This window comes from Amphiura filiformis, chromosome 6, assembly GCF_039555335.1.
Source record: "Amphiura filiformis chromosome 6, Afil_fr2py, whole genome shotgun sequence".
Classification (NCBI taxonomy): domain Eukaryota; kingdom Metazoa; phylum Echinodermata; class Ophiuroidea; order Amphilepidida; family Amphiuridae; genus Amphiura; species Amphiura filiformis.
This window is the reverse complement of record NC_092633.1, coordinates 55,120,155-55,142,081: the sequence shown is the minus strand read 5'-3', so window position 1 is coordinate 55,142,081 and position 21,927 is coordinate 55,120,155. Positions and strand designations below refer to the sequence as shown.

The 21,927-nt window shown below is 36.6% G+C and overlaps 1 protein-coding gene across 1 annotated transcript in view; it reads left to right on the top strand.

Annotated features, from left to right (window-relative positions):
- Nucleotides 1-12,182, top strand: part of LOC140155643 (RNA polymerase-associated protein CTR9 homolog) — a 34,718-nt gene extending 22,536 nt beyond the window's left edge. The window contains exons 15-22 of the mRNA XM_072178561.1: nt 406-498; nt 1,381-1,497; nt 2,397-2,614; nt 4,775-4,910; nt 5,469-5,612; nt 6,108-6,259; nt 8,748-8,918; nt 10,086-12,182. Of these exons, the coding sequence (XP_072034662.1) occupies nt 406-498; nt 1,381-1,497; nt 2,397-2,614; nt 4,775-4,910; nt 5,469-5,612; nt 6,108-6,259; nt 8,748-8,918; nt 10,086-10,602 (1,548 nt within the window). The 3' untranslated portion in view covers nt 10,603-12,182. The remainder of the gene's footprint in view (nt 1-405; nt 499-1,380; nt 1,498-2,396; nt 2,615-4,774; nt 4,911-5,468; nt 5,613-6,107; nt 6,260-8,747; nt 8,919-10,085) is intronic.
- Nucleotides 12,183-21,927: the final 9,745 nt, after the last annotated feature.

Here is a 21,927-nt window from a genome sequence, read left to right as displayed (position 1 = left end):
AGACTCATTTTGCTTGATCGCATCACATATGTGTAAAGTGCATCGTATTTGTGTAGTCCTTAAAAATTGGATTTTGATTCCTTGAAAATTCTTGGAATATTTGTGATCATGGAAGAGAGGCAGCTTCAAGAACAATGTTATAAATTTTGAAAAAGAATGTTTTCTGTAGCAATAAATAGATAAAAGAGGTTTTCAGTAACCTTTAGAGGATTTACTTTACATGAAGTCAACAATGTCCCACCCTGTTTAGAATTGGGCACACAATTGTAATAAAAGATGAATGTATGTGGAAGGGATATGTGTGGACCAGACGATAGCACTGTAAAACCAAACTTATTTTCGTCATTAATTCGAAGTTTATGTAGTCCATTTTAATACTCTCATTTTTGTGTGTTTACCATTCAGGTTAGAGAAGCTACTGCTGACATGAAAGATGTATGGCTCAATCTTGCTCATATCTATGTGGAACAGAGACAGTATATTAGTGCTATTCAAATGGTAAGATACACACTGTTTATTTTCAAATTCTTGGACATGAAAGAAATGAGTGTTGCGCACAATGTGTATGTTACTGCTGGTATATGGAGTTCGTATTGTGTAAAGCATAAAGTGAAGGGCATAGAAGATGTTCTGTGGTGAGCTAAGTACTGAATGAATCTCACCCCTGGTCCACTACTCCTTATATAGATTTGCAGGCTCTACTGGGGGCCAACACGTGAGTGGAGCCTGTGTTGGGTGTGAGTCATCCGGCAATAATGGGATAAGTCTAAAGAATGGGATTCCTGCAAAATAATGTGAGCCCACTAAAAATCGGCCATAAATAATGTGAGCCAGCTAAATGATAGCCAGCAAAATATCAGCCCGCTAAATAATGGGATCCTGGGGTTGGGCAAAGAAAACATAATGATAGACATTTGATAAATAAGACAATGTGGGATCTCAACAGTATGTTAGTGCTAATCAAGAGGAACAGCATTTAAAGCGTTTCACAGACACATTATGTTACCACTATTCAAATGGTAACATATATAGTGTTTAAGGATGTATGCAGTATCACGTTCGGTGCAAAATTTGTAAACTATTTTCACTGTATCTTTTAAGCATTTCACAGACACAGTATGTTAGTGCTATTCAAAGGGTATAAAGATAAATTGTAGCATTTGCACATAATGTACAACACCTCAAATAAGAAATGGTATGCAAAGGTCATTGATAATAACACTCCTGAAATCACTTCAAAAGGATAAAATAATTACTCAACAAAAGTTGACAGAATTTAAATCATGGGACATTATAAACGATACCTAGTATTTATTCGTTTCATTTTCATATTACAAGTACACTTTAAGCTGAACAGTACATTATGAATTGTTCTTACAGTATGAAAACTGTATCAAGAAGTTCTTCAAGCATCACAGCACTGAGGTATTGACATACTTGGCAAGGGCATACTTCAAAGCAGGCAAGCTTAGGGAATGCAGACATACTCTGCTTAAGGTAATTTAAACTAATAAGTTATATATATAGTGTTTCTACGAGTACACTGTCGGTTATCACAGTACCAGTGAATCGGGTCTGTGTGTAAGTGGTCAAGCTTTCGTCAGATGTGTCTCTGACTTTATCAGAAGCTTCACCACTCACACAGGGACTGGTACTATGATAACTGACAGCATACTCATAGAATACTATAATTTATTGTGAATTCTAGTCAAGAAAGCTACTTATTTGTAATATAAACTAATCAAGTAACAATTGTTTTTTTATTTAATCAAACATGCCTCCGTAACTTGTTAGTAGTGACCATGCTGAACTTGTTTAGGGCTTAACTTGGTTAAGTTATAGGTGATACTTTGCTAAAGATATAACTTTAATAAGGGGCAACATGAACAAATGTGGTTGTGCATTTGACATGTGTACAGTCAAATCACAAACATAGCCAGGAATTATTTGGAGTTGGGCAGATTTTTGCAAAAGTGAACTTTGGCATGTTAGTGTCACTTACCGTGCAGGGTGCAGGTGTCTTAGGGGTGATGTGCCTCTGAGAAGTTGGAATTTTTTTCAAATGAAGCTTCAATTGGAGCACAATTTTTAGAAAATTTTGGTAGGCAAATTCCCAATCCGAGGTGGAATTTTTGTTTTGAGTTCAAGGACTTCTGCTGCCCTTGCCCATTGGCAATGGACCTGAGTCAAATACTTGAATGCCCCCTCCATTTAGATCTCTGTGTTGAATTGTGATAACGAATTAACATAGAGAAAGTGGAATCTGCCTTTGTTGCAAGAAACCCACAATCAGAAAAAATAAGAGAACTTAAGTTTTGGTGGACCAAGGTGGTTTTAGGAGCATTCTGTTTTTGTCAACCACACAACTAGCAACATTTTTCTTTTGATCATTTTAGGCTCGCAGGGTGGCTCCAAATGACACATTAATCCTATACAACATTGCGGTAGTCTTGGAACGTATCGCTATGGCTGTGTTGAAAGATGAGAAGAGCAATCTGAAGACAGTATCTGGTGCCGTGGCAGAGTTGGGTACAGCACAAAGATACTTTCATTATTTGAGTAAATCTGGAGATAGGATGAGATTTGATCTACAGCAAGCTGCATTAGAAGCTAGGTAAGGTAGAGAAATAAGATGGAAAGATCTCTTTACATTTTATGAGATACCGTATTTAACCTAATTAAGTTGGTCACATTTGGGGCACTTATTAAATAATTAAATGAAAGTCAAAATTGGTAATATATGACAATCTGGTCCATGGGGGCCAAAGGTGGCAAATTTGAAACTGAGATAAAGTTAAAAATATGGAGTAAAAAAACAATAAAATGCAAAAGAATTCACACAGAAGATTGAGGAATATATATACGGGAAGGGTTATAAACTATATTTTAAGTGGATTATTACTTTTTCCATATATCCCATCATGCACTATTCCAGATAAGACACCTTTGGAATACCAGGTGAGGTGCTCCAAGTGCGTACGCAGTGTAATAAAGTGTAATAACATCCTTACAGCCCAACAGCTGCGTGATGACCTGGAATATTAGTACAAACCGGGTCATCAAAAACAAATGGCAGCTGTCGTCGGAAAAAAATCAATTTGAACATGTCTATGGGATATGGGGAAAAAGGCCTATGGACACATGATATGAACTGAAATGAATGATCTGTTTCAGGCAATGTTCCGATTTGCTGAGTCAAGTTCAGTACCATTTACAGCAAATGATTGATCTATTTCAGGCAATGTTCTGATTTGCTGAGTCAAGTTCAGTACCATTTACAGCAAATGATTGATCTATTTCAGGCAATGTTCTGATTTGCTGAGTCAAGCTCAGTACCATTTACAGCAAATGATTGATCTATTTCAGGCAATGTTCTGATTTGCTGAGTCAAGTTCAGTACCATTTACAGCAAATGATTGATCTATTTCAGGCAATGTTCTGATTTGCTGAGTCAAGTTCAGTACCATTCACAGCAAATGATTGATCTGTTTCAGGCAATGTTCTGATTTGCTGAGTCAAGTTCAGTACCATTTACAGCAAATGATTGATCTGTTTCAGGCAATGTTCTGATTTGCTGAGTCAAGTTCAGTACCATTTACAGCAAATGATTGATCTGTTTCAGGCAATGTTCTGATTTGCTGAGTCAAGTTCAGTACCATTCACAGCAAATGATTGATCTGTTTCAGGCAATCTTCTGATTTGCTGAGTCAAGTTCAGTACCATTTACAGCAAATGATTGATCTGTTTCAGGCAATGTTCTGATTTGCTGAGTCAAGTTCAGTACCATTCACAGCAAATGATTGATCTGTTTCAGGCAATCTTCTGATTTGCTGAGTCAAGCTCAGTACCATTTACAGCAAATGATTGATCTATTTCAGGCAATGTTCTGATTTGCTGAGTCAAGTTCAGTACCATTCACAGCAAATGATTGATCTGTTTCAGGCAATGTTCTGATTTGCTGAGTCAAGTTCAGTACCATTCACAGCAAATGATTGATCTGTTTCAGGCAATCTTCTGATTTGCTGAGTCAAGTTCAGTACCATTTACAGCAAATGATTGATCTGTTTCAGGCAATGTTCTGATTTGCTGAGTCAAGTTCAGTACCATTCACAGCAAATGATTGATCTGTTTCAGGCAATCTTCTGATTTGCTGAGTCAAGCTCAGTACCATTTACAGCAAATGATTGATCTATTTCAGGCAATGTTCTGATTTGCTGAGTCAAGTTCAGTACCATTTACAGCAAATGATTGATCTGTTTCAGGCAATGTTCTGATTTGCTGAGTCAAGTTCAGTACCATTTACAGCAAATGATTGATCTGTTTCAGGCAATGTTCTGATTTGCTGAGTCAAGTTCAGTACCATTTACAGCAAATGATTGATCTATTTCAGGCAATGTTCTGATTTGCTGAGTCAAGTTCAGTACCATTTACAGCAAATGATTGATCTGTTTCAGGCAATGTTCTGATTTGCTGTGTCAAGTTCAGTACCATTCACAGCAAATGATTGATCTATTTCAGGCAATGTTCTGATTTGCTGAGTCAAGTTCAGTACCATTTACAGCAAATGATTGATCTGTTTCAGGCAATGTTCTGATTTGCTGAGTCAAGTTCAGTACCATTTACAGCAAATGATTGATCTGTTTCAGGCAATGTTCTGATTTGCTGAGTCAAGTTCAGTACCATTCACAGCAAATGATTGATCTGTTTCAGGCAATGTTCTGATTTGTTGAGTCAAGCTCAGTACCATTTACAGCAAATGATTGATTTGTTTCAGGCAATGTTCTGATTTGCTTAGTCAAGCTCAGTACCATTTACAGCGAGCTAGGAGGCAAGATGAGGAGGATCGTCTCATCAGACAAAAACATGAACAGGAGAGACAAGCACTCAAACAGAAACATCTTCAAGAACAGGTAGGGATAAACACTGGCTAATGAGGATATACATATGAGAAATACAGCAGTGGACACTCAGGAAACGTGGATGTCCATGCTTCCAACACAGTGTTCTAGATGTAAAACTCCATCAGAAAGCGTTATAGCTAATGACTGCCGGTATTGGATGCCGCACTTGGATAGTAATAAGTTATGTTATTGAAATTGGTCTATATGTCTTGAAATGTGTGTAGACATTGGCAGATCCTTTTCATTATTTTCAATTTTTCCATTGACAGTTATAAATGTCCTCATTCTGTTAGCACAAACATGTCTTGTATTACAATGAGGCATAAATAATACAAAGTGATTATTTTATTCAGCAAATAACTTTAAACGAAATGTTAAAATTTGTTAAAAATGGATTGCAAAATGTACTTTGAATGTTGTGATGTAATAATGATGCTGGCTATGCATGCTATGCTACCAAAGTTTAAGATTATTGTACGTCAACTCCTTAACCTGTAGAAATTTGCATAAACTTAATTGACGATGGATTGTGATAAATCTTTACCATAATATGTTTCCTGTTTGTAGATTGCCAAACGGGAGGAAGTGGAACAGAGGAGTAAAGCATTAATGGAGAAGAGGGCACAGTTTATTGAGAAAACCAAGAACTTGCTGATTGTTCCCGATATGCCGGAAGAGAAGCCCAGGTCTGGTGGTGGTAAACGAGGAAGGGTAAGTAATAGAAGCACGATATTGTCATCTAGTTTTTGTTGGAGTTTTAAACTGTGGCCTACATAGAACCATACAAAGATGAAAAGAGGCCCATAGCAAAGAAGCAAATCATTTACATTGCAATAAAGTTACTAACTAACACAAGATAAATTTGCCAAAGAGCAAATAGACCCAGATTGCATAACAATAAACTCTTAAAAACAACAAACTTCTAGTGGTCATGGTGAATTTATAAAATTTTTCAATAGTAAACAGTTACAGAAGGATTGTTGGAAAGCAGACCAACTTTTGTCAGAAGTACGTACAAAGGATATCCCAATATGGAAGGGTTCTTTCCATTTCATACATCTCAGGGAATTGAAGAGTCTTGCAAACAAAATTGACCTTAACAAAATGAACCCAAATCATTTGTTATTTCTAACAATATCACATAAATTGGATATCTAAGTGTCCGTCCTTCTTATAACAACACCCATTTCTATGATATTATAACAGCGACCCAAGACAGGAGAAATCTTAAGTGATAGTGGCAGCGAAATGGAAGAGGAAGGTGGTGAGAAGAAACCAAAGAAAAAGAGGAAGAAGAGACGTGGTAGCATGAGTGGTGATGAAGATGACCAAGGACAGAGGTCCAAGAAGAGACAAAGGTAAACTCAGCAGGTCACTATAGTGTCTCACATCTCAAATTAGCAATACCATATGTGTACGTCCATATCAAAACAATGCACTTGTCGGCTGCTACATGTGTCTCATTTCACATAATAGCTAGGAACAAATACCAGACTCATCTCCCAAGTGGAGGTCACTTCAAATCATCCCCAAGTCACATGGTTAAGGAATGTTCTCTGTATAAGCCCATTCGCAATTTCAGATCATGGTGCATCATGGGTAATATTTGCCGATAAAATTGGAGATAAACACGATGAGGCTACTGTACATTTCAATGCGGTGAACTGTGCCGTTTGAATAAAAACATCTTGTAGACTTGTACTGGCAGTTTGCTGATTATTTTGTCTTTATTTCTTCATGATATCAATATATTTAATCAAATACAATGTATCATGAAGAAATAAAGACAAAATAATCGACATAATTCCAGTACAAGATGTTTTATGCAAACGCACAGTTCACCGCATTGGAAACGCACTGCAGCCTCCTTGTGTTTATCTCTCCTTGAAGAACTGTGTGACGATGTCTAAGCATGCGCAGTTGCAATTTTCCGAAATTGCGAAAGGGCTTATTCCTAAACCATGTGACTTGGGGATGATTTGAAGTGACCTCCACTTGGGATGAGTCTGGTATTTATTCTTAGCTATTATGTGAAATGAGACACATGTAGCAGCCGACAAGTGTATCATTTTGATATGGACGTACACATATTGGATATGGCAGTGACAGTTTCAAATTGCACGCTAACGTAATCCGGCACAAGAGAGATTTGTCCATACACTGGCGACTCTGTCCCGTACATGTACTGATGGTAAGAGTGTGCATCGCCAGGGTTTTTCATGTCGCGATATTGCGGCAAAATTTATTGTGATATCAGTCATTTTTGCGATCAATTTTAAGGCACTGAAAACTTTGTTTACGTTCGGCCTGATTTTCGCACAATGTTTTACAAAACTAATAATTGAATTAATATTGAATGGATGCATGGAAGGAATTAGGTACGTCGCAAGTGCTTCAAATCTGAGTACAAACATGGAATATATTGCCAAATTGGCAACTCTATTCAGCTTTCATTTGGGAGTTGTTGAGTATAGTTTATTGTGGGGACATTGGTGAAGCAGTGAAAATTATCGCATCACAATAATATTTTGTCACAATATTGTCGCCAAGCGTGATATCACACACCCTTAACTGATGGCAAGCTGAGCCACTCTTAACAGCTCTCAAAATAAGACTAGACACTATAGTGTACTTATTGTGACATTACAACCAATATTCTGTACTAGCAGTGATTATGATTTCGAGATAAATCACTTTTGCCCAAACGCTACTGGCTTAGAAGTTGGTGTAGTATTCGGCAAGGTCCTTCAACATTGTCCGACTGCACTTCCTGATTATTGTGTAAAAGAACTAGGTCACATGATGCTATGAAGTAGGCCTGCACGACTAAGTCGCCAATAGCCAAGTCGTGACTATTTGGCGATAGTCACAACTACGACTTATGATTACCAATTAGCGACTATTCCTGAAAGTTCAACAAGCAACAAAATTGAAGTATAGACAGGCTCTAAAAGTGCTAAAAATTGTCTACCGCCTTGAAAATCTTTGTGAAAGTTATAACTTTACCTATTACTTATTGCCTGTTAGAACTAAGTAGAGGATTAGTGTACATGTGTTTAAGTGTATTCTGAACAAAAAAAAAGTAACCTTGAACTTTGAAGCAAATTTTGACCTTTTATAGTCACCAATAGTTGTAGTCGCGACTATTTGGGTGACGATTAGTCGACTACTAAAAAATGTCGTGCAGCCTTACTATGCAACTTAATTGGTGAATGAGGTGCCAATGTGATGATGACATGATCTAATTAGCCCATCAGAACTCCACCTCATGTTTAAGCTGTATACAGCACCAAATCGGTAAACTGCTGAAAACATACTGTTCAATATGATTTGGGTCCTAAGGGGGGATTTGATTTGTTTGTTTTGCTCATTGGTTTTTGCAATGGACTTAAGGGAAGGGGTATGAACGTTTGGACAGTATTTATTGTGGGACATAAGAGCACATCAGACATATCAAATTGCATTCTGAATACGAAGAATGTCCTTCTGATATTAAATAATTTTGATTTTTTAAATTCAGCAATGTAATACACATTTTATGGCAAATCATTAAAATTGATATTTTTGATATTTAACAGTACTTGAAGTAAACTTTATAAATCTGATGATTTATACTTAAAGTGTATGTAGGTGGGATGAAAAGCCGACGATCAATTGAAAATTTTGACCTTTCGTATTGAAGATATGCAATTCGATACGTCTGAGGTGCTCTCATGTCCCACAAAAAATACTGTCGAAACGCCATAAACGCTCATTCTAGATCCCTTAAGATAAAGAGGAAATACCAAGAAAGAACAAGTTGCATGAATTTTATTTTATGGTTACCTTGTTTTTATTGTTTATCAGGCAACGTGAAGGTGGCCCACGTAAAAGGAAAGGTGACGCTGGGTCCAAACGCAGGCAAAAAATGGTGGCGGAAGAACCTGCTGGGAAGTTCAAATCCAAAGCATTCTTGTCATCAAGTGAATCCGACTCAGATGATGACAAACTCAAGATTGCAGAAGATGAGGATGCAAGGTGTGTACAACATAAAATAGCAATAGCAGGGATACGAGATGTCCGCATCTTTGTTGTTTTCCGTATTTTAAAGTCTGCCAACTCGCGACTTTTGCATTCTTCTCATTTTTTAATTGCCATGATCATACTTTTTTTCTTGAAAATGGCGATATACCTCTGTAAAATGGTGATTATATGAATTTGGACATAAAAAGTGGTCCTTTTTTTCTAAGAGTGTACTACCATACTATATCTTGATTCTCCATTATAGTCTGAATGAGTTGTGGATGAAAGGGTGATTTCAAGACCATAATCTGTCAATTAAGCTTACACTTGCATTGTGCAATATGTATATTAGTGAATTTCCACATTTTTTGTCCAAGGCCAGTTTCATCCCTGCAACAAGTATTGGGATTGTTTGTCTATGTTGACTTTTTAGCGTTAGTCACAACTTCTCACTCTCTGCTGTATTCTCAAAGAGGATCAATGAATAAGGCAATTATTTTCCAAACTTAATCAAAATTAACAAATTAAATTTTTTTGTCTATGTAATTGAAATTGGTCTATATTATGCAAATTATAGTTTACTTGTGAGCAAAATTGAACAGTTAGTGTGTTTGGGGACAGGGGAGTTGATATAATCTATTGCTTGCACCATGCCATTCTTTTGACCATGCCTTAATGTATTTACGGGTATATTTGCATTTTAAGCACTAGGTTGCTTGTAACTTTTATTCAGATTTTGATCTGCAAATAGTCAATTACTAAAAAACCTGAAGTCCTGCAGCCCTAATATATAGGTATACACATGGTTAAAAAAAAAAGACTCATTGACACTTCCTGTCAATCTTATTGACATCCATTCTGGACCACCACTGTCCATCACTTTTACATACCCTCTTGACGGGTTCTCTTGTGTATACAAGGCCCAACATCTTGTTTATGTAGTTGCTCTGAAGATGGCAACTCCCTAGAATACTGAAATCTTTTCTGGGACTTCTCTAGGGGAAGATTAAAACCTACTCAAATCACAACTTTGTTGCAAATTTTATTTTACACAAGTTCCTCCAAACACTTTTTGCTGGCAATATAAATAATAACAGAATATAAAAATTAAATTAAATTCAAAATTTCACTACCAGAGATAGATGATGAGTTGATAATTATTATTTGCATTGTCTTTCCCAGTGCACGTTCCAGTGGCAGTGACAAGGAAGAACGTACAGAGGAACCAAGCAAACAACAATCTCGTAGTCGTATTCGTAAGATCCTTTCCGATTCCGATAGTGATAGTGGTAGTGGTGGTGATTCCCCATCACCTCAAAAGCGTGCCAAAAGACAACTGAGCGATTCAGATTCAGACGCTCCTGCACCAAAGCAGCGAGGGCGTAGACAAATTAGCGATTCAGATTCAGATGCAGGAGAACAATCACCCAAGCAGCGATCAAGAAGAAAGATTAGTGATTCAGAATCAGAGGGGGGATCACCCAATCGGCAATCTGGCCAAGAATCTGGCAATGAGGATGAACATCGATCTGAAGCAGGGTCAGAAGCCGGATCAGGTGGCGGTAGTGCAAAGGGTTCAGAGAGGGAGGCATCGGAAGCGGCATCAGAGGGGGGGGGACATTCAGATGGGGGAGGGGGTAATGAGTCAGGGCAAGAATCGGGGAATGAAAGGGGAAGTGAAGCTGAAGATAGTGATTAGTAACCTGAAATGATACTAATACCCATCAGCATTGAGTGACTAATAGCCATAGTGTATTTCATGCAAGAATCAAACAAGTGTATGATCACAATGAATACAATAATTAAAACCATTTGGTGTTAATATGTGGATTCTGGGTTTCTTGACTAGAAAACCGAAATTCCTTCCCACAAGGTGTATTGCATAACAATAGATACAGCTTGGAGGCTAATCCAGCTTTGCTATGCAATATATGTATATTGTATTATGGGAAGGAATTGCTGTCAAACTGACTTTTGGTTTTGAAACTCAGGATCCATGTATTGCAGGTTACTGTATAACACCATACAAAGCTACCCAATATATATTGTCTGTGCAGTGATAGTACTTTATGCAGCAGTGGATGACTTGCTTGCTTCCATCCTACAATTCACTCTGGTTTGAAAGTTGGACCAAACTTGGCTATAAATGTAATGCCAATTGGTGGTGTGGGATGGATTCTACACAAAAATGCTTAAATGGAAACTGCCACCTGAGACGCACATGAACAAGTTTGTGTCTCCGATAGAAATATCTATTTTCTCCTGGTGTGTTTGAAGTCACGTTTATAGAATATGAAAGTGGGAACGGAATATAAAATTCTACTTTACAAAGCAATGGATGCTGTCTGTATCTTAGCTTTGGTAGTATTTACATGGTGCATATATTTTGAAATTATGGGAGGGGATAATCACATTGCATTATGGGAAATCTCCATGTCATCCTTCTATGTGTGCAGCATATGATGTAAATGTGTGATATTTTGCTGGTTAATAATTGTTCCACAAAACTTGTTTGTGGATGATGTAATATTAATAATACACCATAGCAAGGATGCTAGGATTTCTCTCTTATAAACAAAATGAAATCAGGAAAATTGTCAGTATGTCAAATATCGGTTAAAAAAAAAAATTTCATCCAGGAAGTAATTCTTAAGAGTGATGATCCCACAATTATAGTATTACTGACTAAGCATGCAGTTAGGAGCTGTGTACTGGGCACATATTGGTCAATTCCAATTGAAATTTATACACCCCATGTGGAAGAAATTACCTTAATTTCCCACATAGTGTGAATTTCAAATCGGGAGGTTACCTGAATGGGTGACTCCATTTGAAACTTACACCCGAGTGGGAGATTAAGACCATGTCTTCAATAGGGGGTGTATGGATTTCAACTGGAATAACCCATTTGTAATGCAGGTGTGAAATCTGACCCAGCTTTATGATGTGATTATAAAATCCTGTGTTGATGCATTTCCAGGGATGGTTTTGATTTTGGATTGGTCAGAGATGTGAGGCTGGTATTCTGATCCTAACCCCAAAAGTAAACCAAATTGGACTAAAAATATACTAATGTTCATGACTTTGAAATTGTTTTTGCTCAAAAAAAAAACTTGCTAAAAACATTGAATAATTAGCACTTTTCCAAATTTGTGAAGAACATTTGAAAAAAGCATGCCTTTTTAAAACCAGTTTTCCAAAATTTGTGAGCCATAACCACAGAATTAGAGAAGGAGAACCAGGACTCCCTATACCGCCACGTACAATTGCGTCAGCTGTGGGGAGAAAATTGGGGTATTCGGTCCTTGCCGACAGTCGCGGAGACGAACGAAAACAATTATGCGTCTCATCTGAAGCGTCTTGGAACTCGCGTGTAGGTCGCATCAAGTGCGTCTCTCAATTGCGCCCATCATCCATGCCGCGCTTGCATGACAACAAATGCCTCGATTGCATTCCGAGGGAAAACGAATACCCCCAATTTTTGCTCCATGCCTGTATCAAGATGGCGGTCGAGTCCCGATTCTCTGTCTTTAATTCTGTGGCCATAACTAAACTCAAGTGAAAATACCACTTGAATCGGCCTCATATCTCAATATACTTACCTTTCCACTAAGACCCCACCCAGGTAATTCACTTGTGAAGAAGACCATTGTAACACCACCTATTATACATTGCATCATGATGGCGAGTAGAGAGCACAAACGGAGGGTGCACGCTACATCTTATCCTATTTTGGCTCGGGATGAAGCTGTATAAAGATTATACAACAAAGTACCAAGTGGTTCTTACTAGAGTTAGTTACATTGCTTTAAAAATGTTATGTGCATTTTGATATCTCACTTCACACAGTGAAACTTGTGTGTTCATGTGACAGAAAAAAAGTACAATGTAAAAAATGACAAGATTTACTTTGGCTTGTCCCTGTGAGCATGCCGATAATTAACTAAAACTGCTCAGTTTAGAATGATGCAAGACAGTTCTATTGGAGCAATTTGCTGAATGTACCAATCATAATGTACCAAGACATGCATATTGTCATGTAAATGGCCATTTCTCACTCAAAGCAAAATCCTTGATTGCATCTGCAGGCAATTGCTTCTGAACAAAATTATACTTGACAATACTTTTTGTGCATCATGTATTTGCTGATTAAGTAGTCACATCTGTATCTGTAAACCTGAATTTCCTTTCATCATTGCAAATATTAGAAGCAATTGAATAGATGTGTGTAACATTATGACCAGATTAAATATGCGTACAAACTTCAATAGACATTTTCAAATCAAAAGTTTTCCAACAACACCTGCCATTTGTTTATGATGACCAATTTATAATAATATCCCACGTCATTACACAGTTGTTGAGCACAGCACTTATGCTCCTGGTAAGCAGCATGATGTATCAGTCGGTGACAAGCCTTGATTTTGTCTGCACTGCGTGTGTATCACGCTGCTCAGCTGCAAGCAACATGACAAGACAGTATGAAACCGCTTTGCGCTTAAATGTGACCTTAGGCGAACATAGGGATGCTCGCTTTGTTGCTCCTAGTACACTAGGCCTGAATTTCATAATATTTCTGATGTTGATGTTGACGAAACCAACGAGCCAAGTGATGGTCAGAATTTAGTCGGCCATGACTGGGTCCCTGGCGCACCAAACTGGTGTTGTGACTGCCCAATTGGGTGGATTAAAGCCGCTTAAAAATCGATGTTATGTTGTATTGTGTTGTAAACTTTTATCATTCTATTATCTATGTGTAACACAGGTGATGAAATGCAGTTTAAAATCCCCGCCATGGACGCATCAATCATTTCATATTTTAGGTGGGATATACCCGACGGGCACCCAGCTATGGCTGCCATTGAGGTGTAAGAATGCGTGAAATTGGATTCGTCTATAGTCTATTCAATTGTGAAGAGAGGAGGAAGTGAAGAATTTCTTTTAATGAAAGAAGTTTTTCAAAATACCAAGCTTGATATGTTGATTCATTTTGTTACCTGTATGTTGGTATATCAGTATGTGTAGTAAATAAACACAGATATTTGTAGCTCTAGTAGTTGATGTTGTCTTTATTTTGAAAATGTGTCGGTTTTAATGAAAGAAAATTTGCGGAAATGGTGTGCAAATGATAAAACCAGATAGAATAGAATACTTAGGGGATTGGATCTGTGCAATATCCTGGACTGATCAGATATCTCTGCAGGGGTGTGTGTGTGAGTAGGTGTTCCAGACCAAACAATGCCATATTTGTGATAACACACCTCCAACCGTGGACACACTTCTAAACGTGGACTGTCCATGGTCTGACGGAAATGATGTAAAAACACCATTTATAGCACGTCCTCTCTTGGCAGTATAGGGTGTACCCCCTTGGATAGTACCATTTCACAGTGTATGTCCTCATTTGGAGGCAGGTTGGGGGGATACCATTCGTAAAATGCAATGCAATATTCCTGGACTGATTGGATGTCCCCGCAGGTAGGAGGGTGAGGGATATACCATTCATACAATACTGTTTACTGGCTGGATGATACACAAATATGATGACTCGCAAATCATTTCAAATTTGTATATTTTTATTATCACAATTTTAAAACATAAAACCATACATTGATATCAATTGGACAATGATGTATTCATTTTTACATACATATGAATATAATACAAACGGGTATGCAAATAAGCAAACCATGTCACTCATATAGGTTGGTTTAAAGAAGAAACATCACTGGCCAGGCCAACTGACCTGTGCAGTATCTATTACCAACAATTACTATTATATTTATACTAGGATATGGGCAGGTGACCTTGACCTTAAATATCACAATGTTCTTTTACACTCCTCTGGACCTTGGCGAGTAGGACACTTATCAATTATCATGGATAATTACTTGCCATAAAATGTTAAAGAGTGTAATACTCTATGAATAAATGTGACGTGTCATGTCAAAATCAGACACTTTTGGGCAGGTTATAAATTTTGAGGTTTTTACATATCTTTAAAAATATAGAGATATTTTGCTCCATAACGCCATTTTCCCCAATGAAATCGGACATTCCTAAGCGAAGATAATGAGTTCGTAAGTTATGGTATTATAAAATTGGAAATTGAGATATCGGCCTTTAAAAATATTATTGACAATGTTGAGAGTAGGAATTACCTTGAAAATGTCTCAAAAATACAAGATGCCAGTTATATTCGGTCTGAAACTATCAGACAATATTTTTAACATTAATAACATCACAAATTTGCAACAAACCCAAATTGTGAAAAAATCACCCGGGCAGATTTTTGGCTATTTCTCCATTTACGATTGACAGTAAGAAAGTAAGAACAATTTTCTTGATGATAATTGCCAGGATTGAGATATAAGACATGAAAATTGGCTATTCCAGTTGAAATCCATACACCCGGGCCCCTATTGAATACATGACCTTAATTTCCCACACAGGGAGTGTGAATTTCAAATGGGGTTGCCTTGATTGGTGACTACATTTGAAATTCACATCTTCCACACGGCCCTGATTTGGTAAAATGATCTATACTTGAAAATCGCTGTTTCGGGAAAAAGAGCTTTTAAGTTTGAGCACTTGTCATTTTTCTTTTTGAATAAAATAAATCATTAAACACATCTAATATCTTAGAAAATATAAAAATCTTTTTATTTGCAAAAATTTGGCTCATTTGGTTGAGCAATTTTGAAATGACAACCATTTTTAGGAAGTTGGGTTCCTAGTCACCAATGGAAAGAGCGCCCTCACATTACCAAAGATATGTATTCATCTCAAAATGTCCAAATTTCAAGTTAGATCGTTTGACCAAATCAGGGCCGCGTGCCAGGGGGCGTATGGATTTTGAGTAGAATAACCTAATTTGTCAGGCTGGAAACTTGTTTTATCATGTTAGATGGTTTTGCCAGTTACAGTGTTTTTCTTCACTGACCATTATTCTATATGTGACTATCCACCACAACTGAGCCCGGATGTCGCCAGTGCCACTATTGAGATATGCTCCATTAAACTTAACAATAAACAATAGGAAACAAAGGATTTATTGGCTGTTTTATTGATTTTTCACTACTTAAATGTCAAGTACTATAGACATGATATACATCATTTTAAAGCTAATTTCAGGCAGAATATTTTGGTTGAATATCTCAAAAATGATGATTGGCGACTTCAGGGCTCAGTTGTGCTGGATGGTCACATATGTGGTACCAAATGAGATTACAGGGGTGTAGAATTGTCACCTGTGGGCAATTCAAGATTTCAAAGATGAAAGTTTATACATGGGTCAAAATTCAAAACTGCTCAAACTTTTTTGAAATCCATAAGCAACATAGAGCATTGAACTGCAGAGGATGTTTAAAGACATTCCCACAACCCAATGGGGTTTCTGACCTTGTATGTCTGGCTTTTGTACACATATGGTACAGTTGATCATGCCTTGCATTGGAATTGTGTGCAAATATCTGGTGTTTTCATCCTATTATTTAACATTCATAACATCGAGACTTAGGAATAAAATTAATGCAGTGGGACAATATGAATGTTTCCTGTAAGAAAATCAAATATCAGTCCTAAGTCTCAACTATTAGCTCGTTGGCTGCAGTTTTAAAATGACCATTTTGTGTGTGTGGCAATGGGGACTTTGCCTTTAAAATTAGGTTATATTGATCAAATTTCCCAATCATAGTGCATTGTAGGAATGCCTTTAAGCCTCCTCTGATTGAACTGTATGCTGGCTATGTGACTAGTCACCAGGGCTGTTTAGTGTGGGTATAACTTAAAAAGGATTAATGGTGTTTTCTGTGGGATATTTTGCAAGTCTGTAATTGAGAAGACATGGTTCCATTATAGATTTTTCAAACAACAGGCCAAATTCATGCTTACATTTTATTTGATATTGATCAAATATGCATGGCATTTATGATCATGTTGGCTTATTCATAACTCTTGATCATCTGGTGTTGCAGCTGGACAAAATATTTTGTATAGAAAATCTATTTCCAGTCATTTTTAACAGCTAATAAATTTTGTAGAATCGGTGATATACATTTTTGTATTTCCACCATTATCGATATCAAATATAATTGATTTTTCATCAACAAAGATTTGTTACAAAAAAGATTAAAATGAATAAGGTATATTGCTGATAGTGATTGTTAGGCAAAAACGTTGCATGCTGGGAATGAAAAGGGCTCAAATTTGCCATCGTGGGTGATAAATTTAATAGCTTTTGAGCCCTTTACATTCCCAACATGCATCATGTTTGCCTAACAATTGCTATAAGCAAGCAATAAACCTTATTGACACAGATTGATTAAATACTCAATACATTGAATAAAAAATTATAAATTAGACTAGCAATAACACAGAAATTTGTTTGGTGATATGATTGTCTAACCCGATACAACCCGATACAAACATGCCATCAAATCAATTTATCTTACACAAACGTGATAATGCAACTCTAGTCCACTGAATTAATGAGCAGTCGCCATAATCTAATGGACTGTTGTGCACTGCATGAGCCTATATATGACCAGTTCCAACAAAACACAGAACAAGTCGCCAGGCATGTTTTTGAGTTATATGCCTATAAAGATGACATTCCCATAAAAAAAATATCAATTTTTGGAATTCTTTAAGTTTATGGTATTTGATCTTGGGACTGAGTGGACTTTCAAATCCTTGAAAGTATTTATTAAAAAGAGGTTTATTTAATCAATAATTGACAGTTGAACTATGATAACCCCAACTCAATCCTGTGTAAAGCAGGAAACTAATTAACTCATTTCTCAGAAATAGCAGTTCAGTAAAAAATATCAAGGTGTCATTTACAAAATCATCCATATTTTGAAAAGTATTGATGCTATGTATATAATTTTTGTATCATTTTGAAGCTTATTTTCACGTGCTTACATTTTTATTCAAATCATGAAATGTCAAAAATGCGACTTGTTCCTGGTTTTGTCAGAATGGGTCACATATGCGAGTGTGAGCCTTAAAAAAAAACTTATGTGTTATAATTGACGGATTGTACACAAATTTGCTCACCAGATATTTTCGGTTGTTAAAGCTACAACAAATGATCTAGTTTATTGATTGATTTGACGACTCTTGACTTGTGATGTCATAATTGGATCGTAGATTTTTGATAACATGTAGCGACCCATCACTATTTAGAGAAGATTGGTTAGCCAGTAATGGCCTCTTTGACTCCTCTTTCGAAGTACTGTGGTTCTCTGTCGCAGATCTACAAATCGATCAATAAACAGAATCATTCTGCTGAAGAAGTGTTGTGAACAAAAGTTCAATCCATCACTTATTTCATTACACTAGCACTTTCATGCTAGTAAAATGTGTAAATTCTTTTTCAAATGAGTTCTACTTCAAATCTTTTGGGCTGAGTGACATCTGAATAATCGGCACATTCATTTATTTTGTACATTTTCTGGAAACATTTGCCAACCGCACTACAAAACAGACAAGTTCTGTATACATATACGATGCAAAATATGGATTCTTCATAATACCTGTACAAGTGTATGGGTTGGTTCAGGCCCGTACGCAGGATTTTTTTGGGGGGTGCTGATTTTGAAAAAGTGGACTTTTTTCCAAAAGGGGGGCGATTTTGTGAAAAGTGGACTTTTCCCCCCAAATTTGGACCTTTTTGACCAAAACACCGTAAAAAACCTGATTTTTTTGCTCGCTACGCTCGCAAATTCTTAAATTTTGGGACTTTTTTATACTTTGCCAAATTTGGGGAGGTGCGGTCACACCCCCCGCACCCCCCCTGCGTACGGGCCTGGGTTGGTTATTTTAAGGGCTTTACAATGGAATGCTTGTTGGCTACAAATTGGCAGCTAACTTCAGGAGTAAACGAAATGATAACTATTAACAGGCCTCACAGAATTTTAAAATGTCCACTTACCCACTGGGTCATGTCCACATATATAGGACACACAGATGTTCACTTGACTGTCTTAAAAGGGCATTTCATGATCCACAGCATCACCCCCCAACTTTTCTCAAAAAAAGTTGAAATTTTTATACCACTGGAATTCTCTGGCCACATAATGCTTATGTACAAAAATTTCGTGCAGATTAATTCGTTCAGTAAAAATCTTGTGAAATTTGAATTATGTTCTGGTACACCAGAACGAAATTACAACACATTGTCTATGGAGCATTGTTATACACATAATCATGCATAACTGGCAAACGCAAAATCGGAATCAACTAAAATTTTGGGAATAAGTTTTTTTTGTGGATACCTACTGAAAAGTGTCATAAAAAGAGGATGCTAGGATCACGAAATACTCCTTTAATAATTTACTTGCACTGTTCTTTTTGAAGTTTGCACATACAGCCTGTCTCAAAAAAAATTGTGCAAGTGAAAAGCGCCCTCTGTGGCAATTAGAAAAAACCATTGTGACACGATGCTTACATCAACGTCAAGGACAGTCTTAGCTCTCAAATACTGTTTGTTCTGTTCAATTTTCTCTTTTTAATCTCGAGATATGTTTAGTTAACAACAAAAGGGAAAAATCACAATTGTGCCACTTTTACTAGGGAATAGGGCTGTAAATGTAAATCAATGATAGCTGATGTTGATGCGTCTAATGCAGTCCCTCCTTCAGGGCTCGTGCATTAGACGCATCAACACCAGCCCGCGTGCATTATTTTATCTAATTTCATTAATTTGTCAAATTTCATGAACTTGTCAAGTTCATTATATAACCTATAAGTGTGCAATATTTGTTTGTCTTTTAACATGTCTTGAATGAACAGTATTTACCATGGTAAAATCATTGACCTGGACATGTATTTAATTTTACAGCAGAATGTGAAATATTTATTTATCGTTTAATTTGTCGTAAGTGGGAAAAAGAGAATCATTATACTAATTGATTTCTAATTGCCAAAGAGGGCGCTTTTCACTTGCACAATTTTTTTTGAGACAGGCTGTATAAGGGACCATTCATTATCAATGCAGGAGGGATGCAGTAGAATGTTGAGATGAGGAAAGAAAGTGACCGGAACTTTGGCTGTAAATGAAAGGCTGTCACCCTCCATCCCTAAAACGTGATCATGAAATAATCATGATTTTCAGGATTTTATTCTTCATAACATAATCATACAACCCCAGCAACTCTAGTTTTGTTTACAGGACATCATTGATTATTTGGTCTGTTCCCTTAAGGATCCCATAAACCTCGGCTGTGAACAATCAGAGATTTTCATTATGCCGGACTTGGTTGCTTTCATTTTTGCTACTTGCACAATTTCCTAACATATGTATCAGGCCGGATTTACTTTTTAATGGAGCACCCTGTTATTTTGTTCATTCTAGTGAAAAAATACAGCCAGAAACTCAACATGAGGTAGATTTAGAGGTTTTTAATATTATTATGAAATCAAAATTAAAGTATCTCAAATTCCAGAGAGAGAAAATTTGATAGAAAATGCTTCAACTGGAGCACAGCAGTACATGGAACAGCCAAGAAATAGTCAAAAGTAAGTAATTAGCATTGGTAATAGCAATGCTATTAATAAAGTCCACACTTCCTCTTTAAGGATTTTGAGGGTTTTTTCATATGAAGATAATCTTGAATTTGATCATTTTTAATACCGATGATTTTGTAAAGGAAATTAATATACTGAGAGTCATGAGGCAGTCAATGATATTTTTGTTTGATAAATATAGCAAATATAATTCCATCTACAAGCATCTGAATGAGGGTTTTTTGACGAAAGACGGAAGGCAGACTCCTTCCACAAAAACATTTTTTTAGTTTGAGCAACTATATTGCTGATACAGGTTTACTAGTGGCTGTACCATGATGCATTATTGTAAGACCAATCTATTATAATGTTTTTGTGGAGGGTGCCTTTCGCCTCATTTAGAGGCATATTTGCTTGTAGACAGAATTCTATGACATTTCACCTAAAAATTCCATTGATTTCACAAGCAAAAGTTCCAAATCCGGTAGCAACCTTGGAACTTAATTCAAAAGTGATCCAAATTTTGCATGGGGTATTTGTTCATGATATGGTGCCCCTTTAAAAATAAAAAAACCTTCCGAATCAGCCTGATTGGTATGTGTGTGCCAAGCAACATGAATTTGATCTGCTTCAGCAAATCAATGGTTGCTGCTTTTAACAACTTTTATTCGGAGCCAGAAACTAGTTTGCGTCTAATGTCACCTGTCAATCAAACTGTTCGTTTATGAATTTCCAAACGCAGCAGATCACATGTGCCGTATAGTTAGCTTTGCATCTTCAATAAATCAAGCTGTTCTAAAAGTTCGGTCTTAGTATAGGAAACTTTCTTGAAGGCACCATGTCAACTATGCATAGAAAAATTGCTTTTTGCCTTATAAATAGTACCAACATTATTCACCATTTTCTGTGATTCCTTTTCTCAGATGAAGGCACCAGATAAATCAACCCTCCTTTAACGCACTACTAACCAATCAGGGGATGTGTCGAGTTGATCGTCAGATGCAAACTAGTTTCGTCATCTCTGACTGCTATTATAAACATGATTGTTATGTTTCACCTTTTCATAATGAAAATGTGTCCTTTTCTACAAATAATAAAATACTGGTGATTAATTGTTTGTACGAATATAGCTACATAAGTACAGCTTCATTCAGTCATACACATAACACTATTCAGAAAAAAAGTCTGAAACATTCCAATCAAAAGTAAACAGTACCTGTAGACCAACCAACCATTTCTTGGCATTTTTTCATTATAATTACAAGTTATATTACACATTTTATCAACAAGAAGAACAATCAAATATCAATAAAAATAGAATGCGACTCGCATGACTTCAGGAAGTCTACATATACACATCTTTATCAGGGCACAAAAATAGCAGTATGTTTAATATTATATACAATAATTACTCATACTATGTAACAATTAAGTACAAAAAATGCAATTATATACATCATCACATTTGCCATGTAAGCAATCACACACTTTTTCCTGTGAAAATCTCTCTTTT